This window comes from Podarcis bocagei (assembly GCF_964188305.1).
Source record: "Podarcis bocagei genome assembly, chromosome: Z".
Taxonomy (NCBI): domain Eukaryota; kingdom Metazoa; phylum Chordata; class Lepidosauria; order Squamata; family Lacertidae; genus Podarcis; species Podarcis bocagei.
The window spans coordinates 2,011,485-2,025,035 of record NC_138140.1 but is presented as its reverse complement, the minus strand read 5'-3'; the positions used below and the strand labels follow the sequence as shown (position 1 = coordinate 2,025,035).

The window sequence follows — 13,551 nt, the reverse complement described above, 5'->3', positions numbered from 1 at the left end:
TTGCAGCCAATCTGGTGCCAAACCTATTGCTCTGCTTTCCTTTGGACTACATCAGCAAGGCCCAGAGGGGGGTCTTGTAGATGTCTGGGCAGCCCATGACCTCCATACGCACAGCCCAGGCCTGTGCCCCGGGGGGGGGGGTGGGTTACTTCAGCGCTTAGCAAGAGCTCAGCTGTTGTTTTATTACATTAGCCACTCATTATCTCTGAAGATGCAAGGATCTTCTCCAGCTCCATTTACTGCGTTTGTTTAGTTCTTCCCCATCTCGTATAAACACAGCATTCTCCAGCGTCCTATTAATTTAAGCTTACAAACTACAGCTGCATCCCTGTTTGGCATGTCAAGAAAAAGACAAGCCACAACAGCTGTTGTGCAGCTGTGGGTGCTAATGTCATTCCGTTGGCTCAGAGGTCCTGGCTCTTGCTGTGGATTGGCCAGGGTGGGGCCATGACGAGACACCAAGAAGGACTAGGGACAGACAAAGTTTATGGTTACGAGGACATGGTAATTAAAAAAAACCCAAACACCCCATGTTTAGGGGATGTATAAGTGGGGATACCAAACAGTAGTAGAGGGGCTGTTGCCTTTGTGGCCTGCCTGGGGGCTTTATGCAGAAAGCAAGGAGGAATTAAAGAACCTTTTAATGAGGGTGAAAGAGGAGAGCGCAAAATATGGTCTGAAGCTCAACATAAAAAAACCACGAAGATCATGGCCACTGGTCCCATCACCTCCTGGCAAATAGAAGGGGAAGAAATGGAGGCAGTGAGAGATTTTACTTTCTTGGGCTCCATGATCACTGCAGATGGTGACAGCATTCACAAAATTAAAAGACGCCTGCTTCTTGGGAGAAAAGCAATGACAAACCTAGACAGCATCTTAAAAAGCAGAGACATCACCTTGCCAACAAAGGTCCATATAGTTAAAGCTATGGTTTTCCCAGCAGTGATGTATGGAAGTGAGAGCTGGACCATAAAGAAGGCTGATCGCCAAAGAATTGATGCTTTTGAATTCTGGTGCTGGAGGAGACTCTTGAGAGTCCCATGGACTGCAAGAAGATCAAACCTATCCATTCTGAAGGAAATCAGTCCTGAGTGCTCACTGGAAGGACAGATCCTGAAGCTGAGGCTTCAAGACTTTGGCCACCTCATGAGAAGAGAAGACTCCCTGGAAAAGACCCTGATGCTGGGAAAGATGGAGGGCACAAGGAGAAGAGGATGACAGAGGACGAGATGGTTGGACAGTGTTCTCGAAGCTATGAACATGAGTTTGACCAAACTGTGGGAGGCAGTAGAAGACAGGAGTGCCTGGTGTGCTCTGGTCTATGGGGTCACGAAGAGTCTGACACGACTAAACAACAACAGTTGGCCACTCTTAGGATCTGGGTGCTGGACTATATCATTTGATCTCGTGGGTTGATTTGCATTTTTTGGTCAACTATGCCAGTGAGGTCTTGAGATGTGCTTCTGCATTGGCTCAGCCTCAGAGCATAAACTTGTTCAGAGATGCAACAGGCAGGCTCTTCCAGGAGCAGGTGGTTGTTTTTTACCAGAGACTCCCCATGGGATTCATGCTGGTGAATTCAGATTGCTGGAAGCCCACTTCTTAATGACACAAAACTTTTCCTGAAGCCCCTTTTTGTACCAAGTATCTAGGGCAGTAGCCAATGTTAGTCCTGCTCAGAGTAGACCCACTGAAATTGAGAGTCTGTTCTGAGCAGGCTACAACTTGAGTAGACGACTACTTCTAGTTCACTGGTTTGGTTCAACACAGAGGAGTGGTGGGAGGAACCAAGTAAATAAAGTTCAGAGCCTGGGGATTGGTGGTGGGGTGGTGATGAGTGGTCACAGGGAGAAGCCTGGGAGGAGGAGGTGTCAGAAGCTGAAGAGGTAACAGGGCTTAGTGAGCAGGGACAATCTGTGGCCGAGGGAAGTCTAAAAGCAGAGGCTGGTGAGATAAAGCACCCTTGTCTCCCAGAACCTGAAGATGCATTAAAAGGACAGAGGAGAGGTTGGCTGCACACAACTTGGGGGAAAGCCCTGGAGAGGAGGAGACGTGGGCAGCTGTGGAGAGCTGGTGACTTTCAGCCTCCATGATTTCATGGAGGAAGACCCACCAGGAATGAGCTGGTGTGCTCATTAGGCCTGACACTCAGCCAAGTCTGTGAAGATCATGCTTTGCTAATAAAGAGCTAACTCCAACTTTGGACAGTGATTGCTGACTGGCACACTCTGGGACAAGTGGTCTTCAGCCGTTCGGTCAGGACTCAGTAGTGGGTCGTAGTCTGATGACCCAAGGCGAGTCACGATGGGAGCGCTACCACCATGCAAATATGTGGTAAAAGATTAAGAAATGGGTCCCCAAATGTAGGAAGTCAGGCCATTGGCCATCTAAATAAATAAATAAACAAACAAATAAATTTTTATTTATACCACGCCCTTCCCGGTTCAGGAAACCGGGCTCAGGGCGGCTAACAACAAATTTAAAATACTTAATTGATGATACAAAAAAAGAGCATAAAATACGGTATAAAGCGTAAATAATAAAATCAAAAGTCAGTTTTGGGGGGAAAATCCATCCAATAAACATTAGATGATCACCAGGGCTAGCTGACTAAATTAGTCCCACTTGGGCCAGCAAGGAGATCAGGGGAGAATTAGCTGTGGGATCCCAGAGCGGGCAATCTTCACAAAAAGGGGAGGGGGAGGGAAGGAATGGGAACAAAAGATCAGGCCAGGTTCAAATTGAACGGAATAGCTCTGTCTTACAGGCCTTGCGGAAGGAGGTTAAATCCTGCAGGGCCCTGGTCTCCTGGGACAGAGCATTCTACCAGGTTGGAGCCATCACTGAGAAGGCCCTGGCCCTGGTGAAGGATAGTCTGACTTCCTTAGGGCCCGGGACCTCTAAACTATGGTTATTCATGGACCTTAAGGTCCTCTGCGGGGTAGACCAGGAGAGGCGGTCCCGCAAGTATGAGGTCCCTAAGCCACAAAGGGCTTTAAAGGTCTAGCTCAATATTGACTACACTCTCAAGGATTTTATGCAGGAAGTCTCTCTCAACCCTACCTGGAGATGCCAGGAATTGGACCCAGGACTTCTGCATGTTTGGGTCCCGGGTCTGAAGTGACTGAAGATACCTGCCATAGTTTGTATCTAGTTCTCTGACCAGATTGAAAACAGTCAGAGATTCTTGGCTGTAACTGAGAGGTTATCAGCTAGCTGTCAGGGTCATCTGTCCTAATCTTCTAATGCAGATAATTTGGGCTTCTTGGCTCAACTTGGCTGCATGCTTTTAAAATTATCCTGAGCACTTGAAAAAAAAAGGCAAAGGGTCTGTGTAGAAATGGTTCCTTCATCAATTGCCTCGTTTTCTCTTCCCCCTCCTGCCACACCCTCTTGCAATGGCCAATTTGCAATGAAAATCCAACACCAGGCCCCTTTCTTTTGTAAAGAGATCCCGTGTGCTTCTAAATTTCCTTTGCGTGGTTAGGTGGCCCAGAGAAGGACAAGCCCCACATTGTGCTGCTAGTGTACTTGTGGCGGCCTCATTTGCTTAAAGCCTCCAAAGGTGTGGAAATCTGCTATCATCGGGTCCCAAAATTCCCCTAATCTCTGATGACTGCAATAGCTTTACTCATCTGTGCCTATGCATGAGTTGCAGATTGGGGGCTGGCACCAGCCCAGCGCAGCAACTTGTTCAGAGACACAGTAAGCATCCTCTTCCCAGGAGCAGATAGTTTTCCAGCGTCTCTCCAAGGGGAATTATTCAATTGTTCTGTCACACATTGGAGAGGTCTACTGGCAGAGTTAAGGAAGTGAGCTTGGAGCAGATGCTGAGGCAGAGAAGCAGCAGGGAGAGTTTTCTATTATGTTGTGGTGTGTGTGTGTGTGTTAATTATTTGATTCATCTTACCCCATGACAAAGAACGCGGGTGGTGCTGTGGGTTAAACCACAGAGTCTAGGACTTGCCAATCAGAAGGTCGGTGGTTCGAATCCCCGCGACGGGGTGAGCTCCTGTTGCTCGGTCCCTGCTCCTGCCAACCTAGCAGTTCAAAAGCACGTCAAAGTGCAAATAGATAAATAGGTAGCACTCTGGTGGGAAGGTAAAAAGTGTTTCCGTGCGCTGCTCTGGTTCGCCAGAAGCAGCTTAGTCATGCTGGCCACGTTACCCGGAAGCTGTACGCCGGCTCCCTCGGCCAATAAAGCGAGATGAGCGCCTCAACCCCAGAGTCATCCACGACTGGACCTAATGGTCAGGGGTCCTTTACCTTTACCCCATGCCAAACCTGATGCCTTGCAGCTACAATTCCCATCAGCCTCAGCTCTCCCAACCCACACTTCCATGGGCAGCAATTTCCCTATGAAGAAAGGTTGCAGAGTTTGGGACATTTGGGTTTAGAGAAAAGGCGTGTAGTAATAATAATAATAATAATAATAATAATAATAATAATAATAATAATTTGTACCCCGCCCATCTAGCTGGGTTTCCCCAGCCACTCAGGGCGGCTTCCAACAAAGATTAAAAATGCATTGAAATGTCACACATTACAAACTTCCCTGAACAAGGCTGCCTTAAGATGTCTTCTAAATGTCAGGTAATTGTTTTTCTCTTTGACATCTGGTGGGAGGCAGTTCCACAGGGCGGGTGCCACTACCAAGAAGGCTCTCTGCCTGGTTCCATGTAACTTGGCTTCTCGCAATGAGGGAACTGCCAGAAGGTCCTCGGCGCTGGACCTCAGCATACTGGCTGAACGATGGGGGTGGAGACGCTCCTTCAGGTATACTGGACCAAGGCCATTTAGGGCTTTAAAGGTCAGCACCAACACTTTGAATTGTGCTTGGCAACGTACTGGGAGCCAATGTAGGTCTTTCAAAACTGGTGTTATGTGGTCTCAGCGGCCGCTCCCAGTCACCAGTTTAGCTGCCGCATTCTGGATTACAGTGGTACCTCGGGTTACATACGCTTCAGGTTACAGACTCTGCTAACCCAGAAATAGTACATCAGGTTAAGAACTTTGCTTCAGGATGAGAACAGAAATCGTGCAGCAGCAGCAGCAGTGGGAAGCCCCATTAGCTAAAGTGGTGCTTCAGGTTAAGAACAGTTTCAGATTAAGAACAGACCTCTAGAACAAATTAAGTTCTTAACCCAAGGTACCACTGTAGTTGTAAGAGGTGGCATGATAGTTCATAAAATTATGCATGGCATGGAGAGTGGATAGAGAAACCTTTTTCTCCCTCTCGCATAATACTTGGAACTCACGGGCATCCAATGAAGCTTACTGCAGGAAGATTCAGGACGGGTTTTTAAAAGTCCTTCCTCACGCAGCACAGAGTTAAAAACTAGGGAACTCCTTCCTTCCCCCAGGAGGCAGCGATGGCCACCATCTTGGATGGTTCTAAGAGAGGATTGGACAAATCCATGGAGGAGGAGAGAGCTATCAATGGCTCCTAGCCACAAGGGCTACGCTCTGCCTCCACAGTTTGAGACAGCAATGCTCCTGAATCCCAGTTGCTGGAAATCGTGGGCAGGAGAGCGCTCTGGTGCTTGACTCCTGCTTGCTGGTCTTCCACTGGGGCATCTGGTTAGCCAGTGCGATACCAGGATGCTGGACTAGACAAGCCTGATCCACCAGGCCCTTTTAATGTTAGCAGCAAGGTCAGTGGGAAAGACAGGTTCTTGCCCTAAGGAGATTACCATCTTAATGTCTGGCAGCAGAGGCAGTAACGGAGGCAAGAAGAGCAAGGAGCCTGGCCACACTGAAAGCTGCTCCCCTTCAAACTTCTAGATGCATAGGTTCTGGGATAACCCAGAGGCTTGGGGGAACTGCTGGTTCCTCCCAGTGTATGCTGTTAGCCTCTGATCCATTTCCAGAGGATGTGGAGCAGGAGTTTGGCTCCAGCGGTGGGGTGGAGTCTGCCTGGAAGGTACTGTTTCATCATCCACGCTTTCTGCTCCTGTGCTCTGGGCCACGTCTACCCCTTTGTTTGTTTAGCTCAGATTGCTTCCTTATCTTAGCACTCTGTTTAATGGGGCTATAAAAAAGCATGGGGCCTGGATCCCTTGCCAGCAGGGTTGATTTGTGATGGGAAACCCCTTGCTTCTTCAGTTGCCTAACTTTGCTACAAGGCGAGGCAACCATCTTCAAGCCCAGTCCAGCCAAGGACAACCATGTCTCACTTGGCCAAACAGCGGAAGCTGGGTGACATCAGATATGACCCTGAGCTCAACTAAAATCCAGCACATATCTTTTCCCAAGCTGGCCAGAGAACTCTGGACAAACCTCCACACCCTCTGAGCTTCACAGTTGTAGACAAACACCAGGAAGATTCAGGAGGAATAAAAGGAAGTCCTGTTAAATAAAAGGAAGTTAAAACTATGGCACTTGCTTCCACAGGGGACAGTGATGGCCCCGTACCTTAAAAGAGGATTGAACAAATTCATGGAGAAGGAGAAGGCTAACAATGGCTTCTGTTACCAGAAAAATGCCCATTGCATATCCCACCCCATTCTCCTTTCTCTATACAATATATCTGTTGTGTGCCACTGTGATAAGAATTTTAAGGTCTTAAAGGTAAAGGTAAAGGGACCCCTGACCATTAGGTCCAGTCGTGGCCGACTCTGGGGTTGCGGTGCTCATCTCGCTTTATTGGCCAAGGGAGCCGGCGTGCAGCTTCCGGGTTATGTGGCCAGCATGACTAAGCCGCTTCTGGCGAACCAGAGTAGCGCACGGAAACGCCGTTTACCTTCCCGCCGGAGCAGTACCTATTTATCTACTTGCACTTTGACGTGCTTTCGAACAGCTAGGTTGGCAGGAGCAGGAACCGAGCAATGGGAGCTCACCCTCCCACGGGGATTTGAACCGCCAACCTTCTAATCGGCAAGTCCTAGGCTCTGTGGTTTAACCCACAGCACCACCCGCGTCCCTAACCCTTTAAGGTCTTAGGTATATATTAAATGTTCATAAATGTACCAACCAAGATCAGCACAGGAAGACTGACCTGAAACCATTTTTGATTCCCAAACTGAATGTCCCAGGATATACATGAAAATAAGTGTATATTTATGCCATATACTTTCACCTGAGTTTCCCCATGGAACAGTGTATTCTTGCCTCTTTGCATTGTGGAAAATCCCCCATGATTCCCCTAGCCAGAGATAAGGTAGGCAGATAACCATCAGGGGAAGTTCCTGAATCTGCCATTGTTTGCTCAGATGTTCTGCATAGAGAATGTCTGCTGAGCATCCTAATTGTCTTCATCAAATGCAAATGCTTTGTGTAAAACTGTGTCTGGAACCACATGAAACTTGCTAAATCTTTAGGAATACCACTCCTTGACCTACCTGAGCCATTGTAACCCCATATTAGGTGTGATGTATTTCTGATTTTGTTTGCAAAAGGGGATGTTCTTTTCCACGCTGAAAGGCAAACCTTGAAAAAGAGTGTGTTTTCTTGTTTCTGGGTCCTTCACCTCCTGACAAAAAAGCGGGGGGGGGGACTCTATTGCAACAGATCATAAAAGATCAGCTTTGCTTTCACTGGATTTCTGCTTCAGCTCATTAATCTCTGACCAGTAACGAACTTGGGGAGTTAGGCCATCAAAAGGCACCCCACCCCTATTTTCTGGTAACACTACTAGCCCTGGTGGGTGGGCTTTGCCTCTATGGTCAGAGGCAATAAAGCTTTTGAATGATTGCTGGAAGCCACAGGAGGAGGAGAGAGGGCCCTTGGGCTGAGATCCCCATTGGGGAATCTGGCTAACCACTGTGAGAGCAGGATCCTGGACTAGATGAGCCACTGGCCTGCAGTGGCGTAGCGTGGGGGGTGCCGGCCGCACCGGGCGCAACATCTGGGGGTTAGGGTTAGGGGGCGCAAATCCACAGGTTAGGGGGCGCAAATTACTTGCCTTGCCCCGGGTGCTGACAACCCACGCTACGCCACTGCTGGCCTGATCCAGCCTCGAGTCTCTTCTTATGTTCTTAGCATTGGGGAATCATCACAGAAAGTAGAACGTTGGGTGGACAGCCCATGGTTATTGTTTCAGTGACATATTGCAGGAGATCCCTAAAAAAGCCAGTGGTCTCAAGGAATCCTGAATTTCTTTGTAAATTGACATCTGGCTTAAAGAAGAGGTCAGTTCATTTGAAAACACTGGTCCCTTTTTATGAAGCTTGATGCCTCTCCATAGTGTCTTGATCGGTAGGCGCAACTTAAAGTAGTAGAGAGCCAGGTCTAATGTAGAGTAATTGTGGTGTTTTGGACAGTTATATGTAGATCTCTGTTCATAAATCGTATTTCCCCTTTGCTGTTCTTTTCATTTGCGAATGGAATCACTTGCCTTAGAATACAATTCCTATACACACTTAATTGGGAGTTAGCCTATTGAACCCATTGGAATTTGCTTCTGAGTATAACAGTTTTCTATAATAGCCAGCAGAAACAATTCAGGGGCAGGAGGTGCTTGCCCTGCTTCCCATCTCCCCACCCCACCACCACCCCACTCAGGCAGTCTGATGGAATAGCTGCCCCCAGATGGCAACTGAGGGCGCATTGGCCTGGTGGGGCTGGCCTGTCACTGCAGAGCAGATGGAGTGATAAACCGTTGGCCATCTAATTTTACATGCCAGAGGTTTCATATTGGATGCTAGATGCTTGTATATTGCAGAGTATCAAATCAACAACAAAAATAATAATTTATTATTTGTACCCCGCCTATCTGGCTGGGCTTCCCCAGCCACTCTGGGCGGCTTCCCAAAAAAATTATTAAAATCCTCAAATACATCAAACATTGGACCTGTTATTGTGAGAAGAGAGAAGAATGTGTCTGCCATACTTATCATTACAGCCACTTCTATTTTTCTAGAAAAAGAGGTGCCGGAACTCACCATGAACACCTCCCTTGTTCTCTTATAATGGCAATGCCGCCCACCTGAGAGGTGGCAGAACTGAGTTCTGGTGAGTTCCAATTGGAAAAAAGTGCCCTTAGAGCGGTACTTATACTGACAGAGAACATTTTCTGTTAAGTGCAGCGCTACACCTTTTAGGGCTGCATCATCTAGATTCACTGTTTTTGGAGTCAAAACAAAACTTAAAAATTCCTTCCCGTAGCACCTTAGAGACCAACTAAGTTTGTTATTTGTATGAGCTTTCATGTGCATGCACACTTCTTCAGATAGTACAAGAGTGTACAGTGGTACCTCGGGTTAAGTACTTAATTCGTTCCGGAGGTCCGTTCTTAACCTGAAACTGTTCTTAACCTGAAGCACCACTTTAGCTAATGGGGCCTCCCGCTGCTGCCACGCGATTTCTGTTCTCATCCTGAAGCAAAGTTCTTAACCCCAGGTAATATTTCTGGGTTAACGGAGACCATAACCTGAAGCATATGTAACCTGAAGTACCACTGTACAAGTTTTCAGAGTGTACATGTCCTGCTTATATCTCACCTTGATCACTCAGATCATCTGCAGGGAAAAGATGACAAGACTCATTTGACAGCAACAAGCAACTGGGCCTATACAGTGGTGCCTCGCAAGAGGAAAAGAATCCATTCTGTGATTCTCTTCGTCTAGCGGTTTTTTCGTCTTGCGAAGCAAGCCCATTGATGGATCAGCGGATTAGCGCTATTAGCGGCTTTTAGCAGCTTATCGGCTTATCGGATCAGCTGATAAGGTGCTTAGTGGCTTAGAAAAAGGGGGGGAACCCGCAGGAACTCGCAAGACATTGTCGTCTTGCGAAGCAAGCCCATAGGAGATTTGTTTTGCGAAGCACCTCCAAAACGGAAAACTCTTTCGTCTAGCGAGTTTTCCGTCTTGCGAGGCATTCGTCTTGCGGGGCACCACTGTAGTCTTACCAGGCCAGTCTTATGGAACGCTCTACCACTAGAGACTCGGCAGGCAGCTTTCGTTTCAACATTTAAATGCCTGCTGAAAACTCTTCAATTTTGCCAAGCCTATGCTTGGCAAAGAACATATCTTTCCACAATAGTTGATTCCTTGATTCCTGATTTTGATTGTTTTATGCAGTTTTTGCTGTATGATTTTTGGGTGCAGTTGTTTGCAAGCTGTTATGATCTTTTTATGAAGAGCATTTTTAATAAATAAAAAGTGACAATAATTTGTTTTCTCTCCCTGCCCCTCCTGCCCCACACAGTGAATCCATGCTGCTATTTCCCATGCCAACACAAGGGCGTGTGTGTCCGGGTTGGCACAGAGGGCTACGAATGCGATTGCACCCGGACCGGCTACTTTGGCACAAACTGCTCTCTGCGTGAGTATCCCCGTGGCCTTTCTGCAACATGGGCAATGGTGTAAGGGTGGATAAATAAACAGATTCCAGATGCTGAAGGGTCCAGAAACGGTGGGGAAAGCCACTTATCATGGAGAACCTTCTTGTTGCCGCTGTTCTACCATCACACGCCACCTCAGTCTCTGAGTGGTGAGAGTCTCCAGGGGTTCCAGGTGATCACTCAGGCTTCGGTTTCCTTGGAACTAAGGTCACTGGAGACTGGGGTGTCTTCAGGGTCTGTGAGTTATTCACACCCATAGACAGCCTGAGCATAGGAAGGAGGGGCTTACAGCATCATTACCCCAGCATACCTTGCTTAGATCCAGCACAAAGCAAGCAGGTCTCTGTGTCTCCAACTCCCAGTCTTCTTTTTTAGTTCAGCGCTCTCTTCCTCTCTTTCTTTCTTTCTTTCTTTCTTTCTTTCTTTCTTTCTTTCTTTCTCTCTCTCTCTCTCTCTCTCTCTCTCTCTCTCTCTCTCTCTCTCTCTCTCACACACACACACACACACACACACACTGGCTATTATCTGTAGCCAGTGCCACTTATGTTGATCGAAGCAGTTGAGTGGGCACATGTAGAGTAAGGCCATTTTGTGGTTATCTGCATAGCTGTCAACTTACAGATTTGAAAATAAGGGACCAGCAGCCAAAATAAGGGACCTGCAGCCTCACCTGTTCCAGGCACTCCAGTCTTCCTGTCCTCCTGCAGTCTGGTCAAACTCATGCTGGTAGCTTCGAGAACACTGGCCAACCAACTTTGTAACCAGAGGTTCAACTGACTAGAATCTGAATCACATGCACCACAAGGCCTATGCAGCCTCAACTTAAGATGGCTCCCCGGCCTGGCTTTGCACTGCAAAGTTTGGAGCAGCACGTGCAACAAAATGGCGTCCAGCATTAAAAACCCCCCTCAGCTTGCATTAACTAGCCACACACAAGGCATGCAAGCTCCACCCTCCAGTCGTTCTTAGACTTCTTATTGGGTGAGCAACGCAGCCAAGCAACACAGTTGGAGCCTCCCTCCTCCCTGGCCGGCAGGGAGGGAGGGAGAGCAGCTGCTTCCTTTGAAATTTAAGGGACATCATTTAAGGGACATTTAAGGGACATCCATCAATAAGGGACAACAACGGGACCAAGGCCAGCTATCCAGACTGGTCCTACATGGGCCAGAAGAAAGCCAGGGATTATGGATGGAAAGGGGGGAAACCTCCATGTTCAGAGGCATCTACCTGCGAATACCAGTTATCAGTGAGGCACGTTGCTTCAGTGCCTCCATTTGTTGGGCTCCCCAGAGATAATCTGCTTGGCTGTCATGGAAAACTAGATGCTGGACTGGGTGGGCTGAGCTTTGGCATTATCCATCTGGGCTCCTCTGGCGACATTCTGATAGGAACAAAGGGAGCAGCATTATACTGAGTCAGACCTCCGGTCCATCCAGCTTAGCATTGTCGACACTGACAGGCTGTCCAGGCTTTCATAGGAGGAAATTCCCTGCCCTACCTGGAGAAGTCATTGGGGACTGAACCATGCATGAAAAGCAGATACTTTGCCCCTGATAGCTAAGAAGGAAGCCTCCAAGTCTAGTGGCAGTCTACCTCCAAATACCAGGTGCTGGGGCCAAGCAACAGGGGGGGGGGGTTGCCTGCCTGCTGCTGTGCCTGCCTGCTTTCTGGGCACATCTGGATGGAGGCTGTGGGAACAACAGGATTCTGGATGAGCAGGGATTTTTTAGCTGTAATTCCTGGATTGCAGAGGATTGGAGTGGATGACTCTTTAGGTCCCTTCCAGTGTGGTATAGCAGAGAGCCAGTGTGGTGTAGTGGTTAAGAGCAGTGGACTCGTAATCTGGTGAACCGGGTTCGCTTCCCCGCTCCTCCACATGCAGCTGCTGGGTGACCTGGGGCCAGTCACACTTCTCTGAAGTCTCTCAGCCCCACTCACCTCACAGAGTGTTTGTTGTGAAAGGAGATGGTTAGCCGCTTTGAGACTCCTTATGGTAGTGATAAAGTGGGATTTCAAATCCAAACTCCTCTTCTTCTTCTTCATCATCATCATCATCTTCTAACTCTATGATTATACAATATTTGTGTTTTCTTTCCCAGCGGAGTTCTGGACGCGGTTGCGCGATGCCCTGAAGCCGAGCCCAGCCTTCTATCATTTCATCCTGACCCACTTCCAGTGGTTCTGGACCATTGTCAACAACACCTTCATCCGGGACACTTTGATGCGTTTGGTGCTGACGAGTAAGTGAAGAGCAGTAGATTGAGAGCGGGACTTAGGGTGATTGGGGGGCAGACTCTATGACCACCAAACAAACCAACAAACCAACAAACAAACAAACAAACAACTCTTACCCCCAAAAGTGAGCTTTTGAGCATGATTGCACAAGGGGGCCAGGGAATTATCCCAGGAATCCTGAGATCTTGGCAAGAAGGATCCATATCCTATTGATGCTTCCAGCAGTTCACCCAGGTTTCCCACTAATTAGCACGGAGGGCACAATCCATTGGGCCGATTGGCTCCTACAGGAGGCAGTGATGGCTCCTAGCCACAATAGCTTTGCTCTGCACATTTGGAGGCAGCAATCATTCCAAATATCATTTGCCAGAAACTGCTGGAGGGGAGAAGACTATTGTGAATGGATCCAACATGCCAGTTTACCGTGGGGATCTGGAGATTTCATGCTCTACAGAACAAGCCACACTGGCAACAAATGGGAGATCCCTAAAAGCAGGAGTCGGCAACCTAAGGCCCATTGGCCACAAGCGGCCCATGGGGGTCATTTAACTGGCTCACGAGCCACCCCCGAACTGAGCTGCCCGCTCGGCGAGTCCCCACGCAGTGCACTAAACCAGCACAGCACGGGGACTCACTTCCGCAGCGCTGAAAATCACGTCTGCGCAGACACAAGTGCTGGAAATCATGGGCCATGGAGGGATCTCCTCTGGAGTGAACCGGCGCAGGCAAGGTAAACCTTGCGGACCCCTGCCCAAGAGCATCACTGTGGAGGAAGGTGTCAGTTGGCCAGTGTTCCATGGAGGTTTATTTTGCACTCTTCTCTCTCTCTCTCCCCCTCCCTCTCTCTCTTTCTCTGCAGTCCGAGCCAATCTCATCCCCAGTCCACCCACGTACAATTCCGCCCATGGCTACATCAGCTGGGAGTCCTACGCCAATGTCAGCTATTTCACTAGGGTGCTCCCACCGGTGCCCACCGATTGCCCCACGCCAATGGGAACCAAAGGTGGGTGCAGCTCAGCAGGGCCTCCACCGCA

At 48.5% G+C, this 13,551-nt stretch overlaps 1 protein-coding gene across 1 annotated transcript in view; it reads left to right on the top strand.

Annotated features, from left to right (window-relative positions):
* Nucleotides 1–13,551, top strand: part of PTGS1 (prostaglandin-endoperoxide synthase 1) — a 53,570-nt gene that overhangs the window by 25,469 nt on the left and 14,550 nt on the right. Inside the window, exons 3-5 of the mRNA XM_081179768.1 lie at nt 10,147–10,263; nt 12,382–12,522; nt 13,377–13,520. Coding sequence (XP_081035894.1) covers nt 10,147–10,263; nt 12,382–12,522; nt 13,377–13,520 — 402 coding nt within the window. The remainder of the gene's footprint in view (nt 1–10,146; nt 10,264–12,381; nt 12,523–13,376; nt 13,521–13,551) is intronic.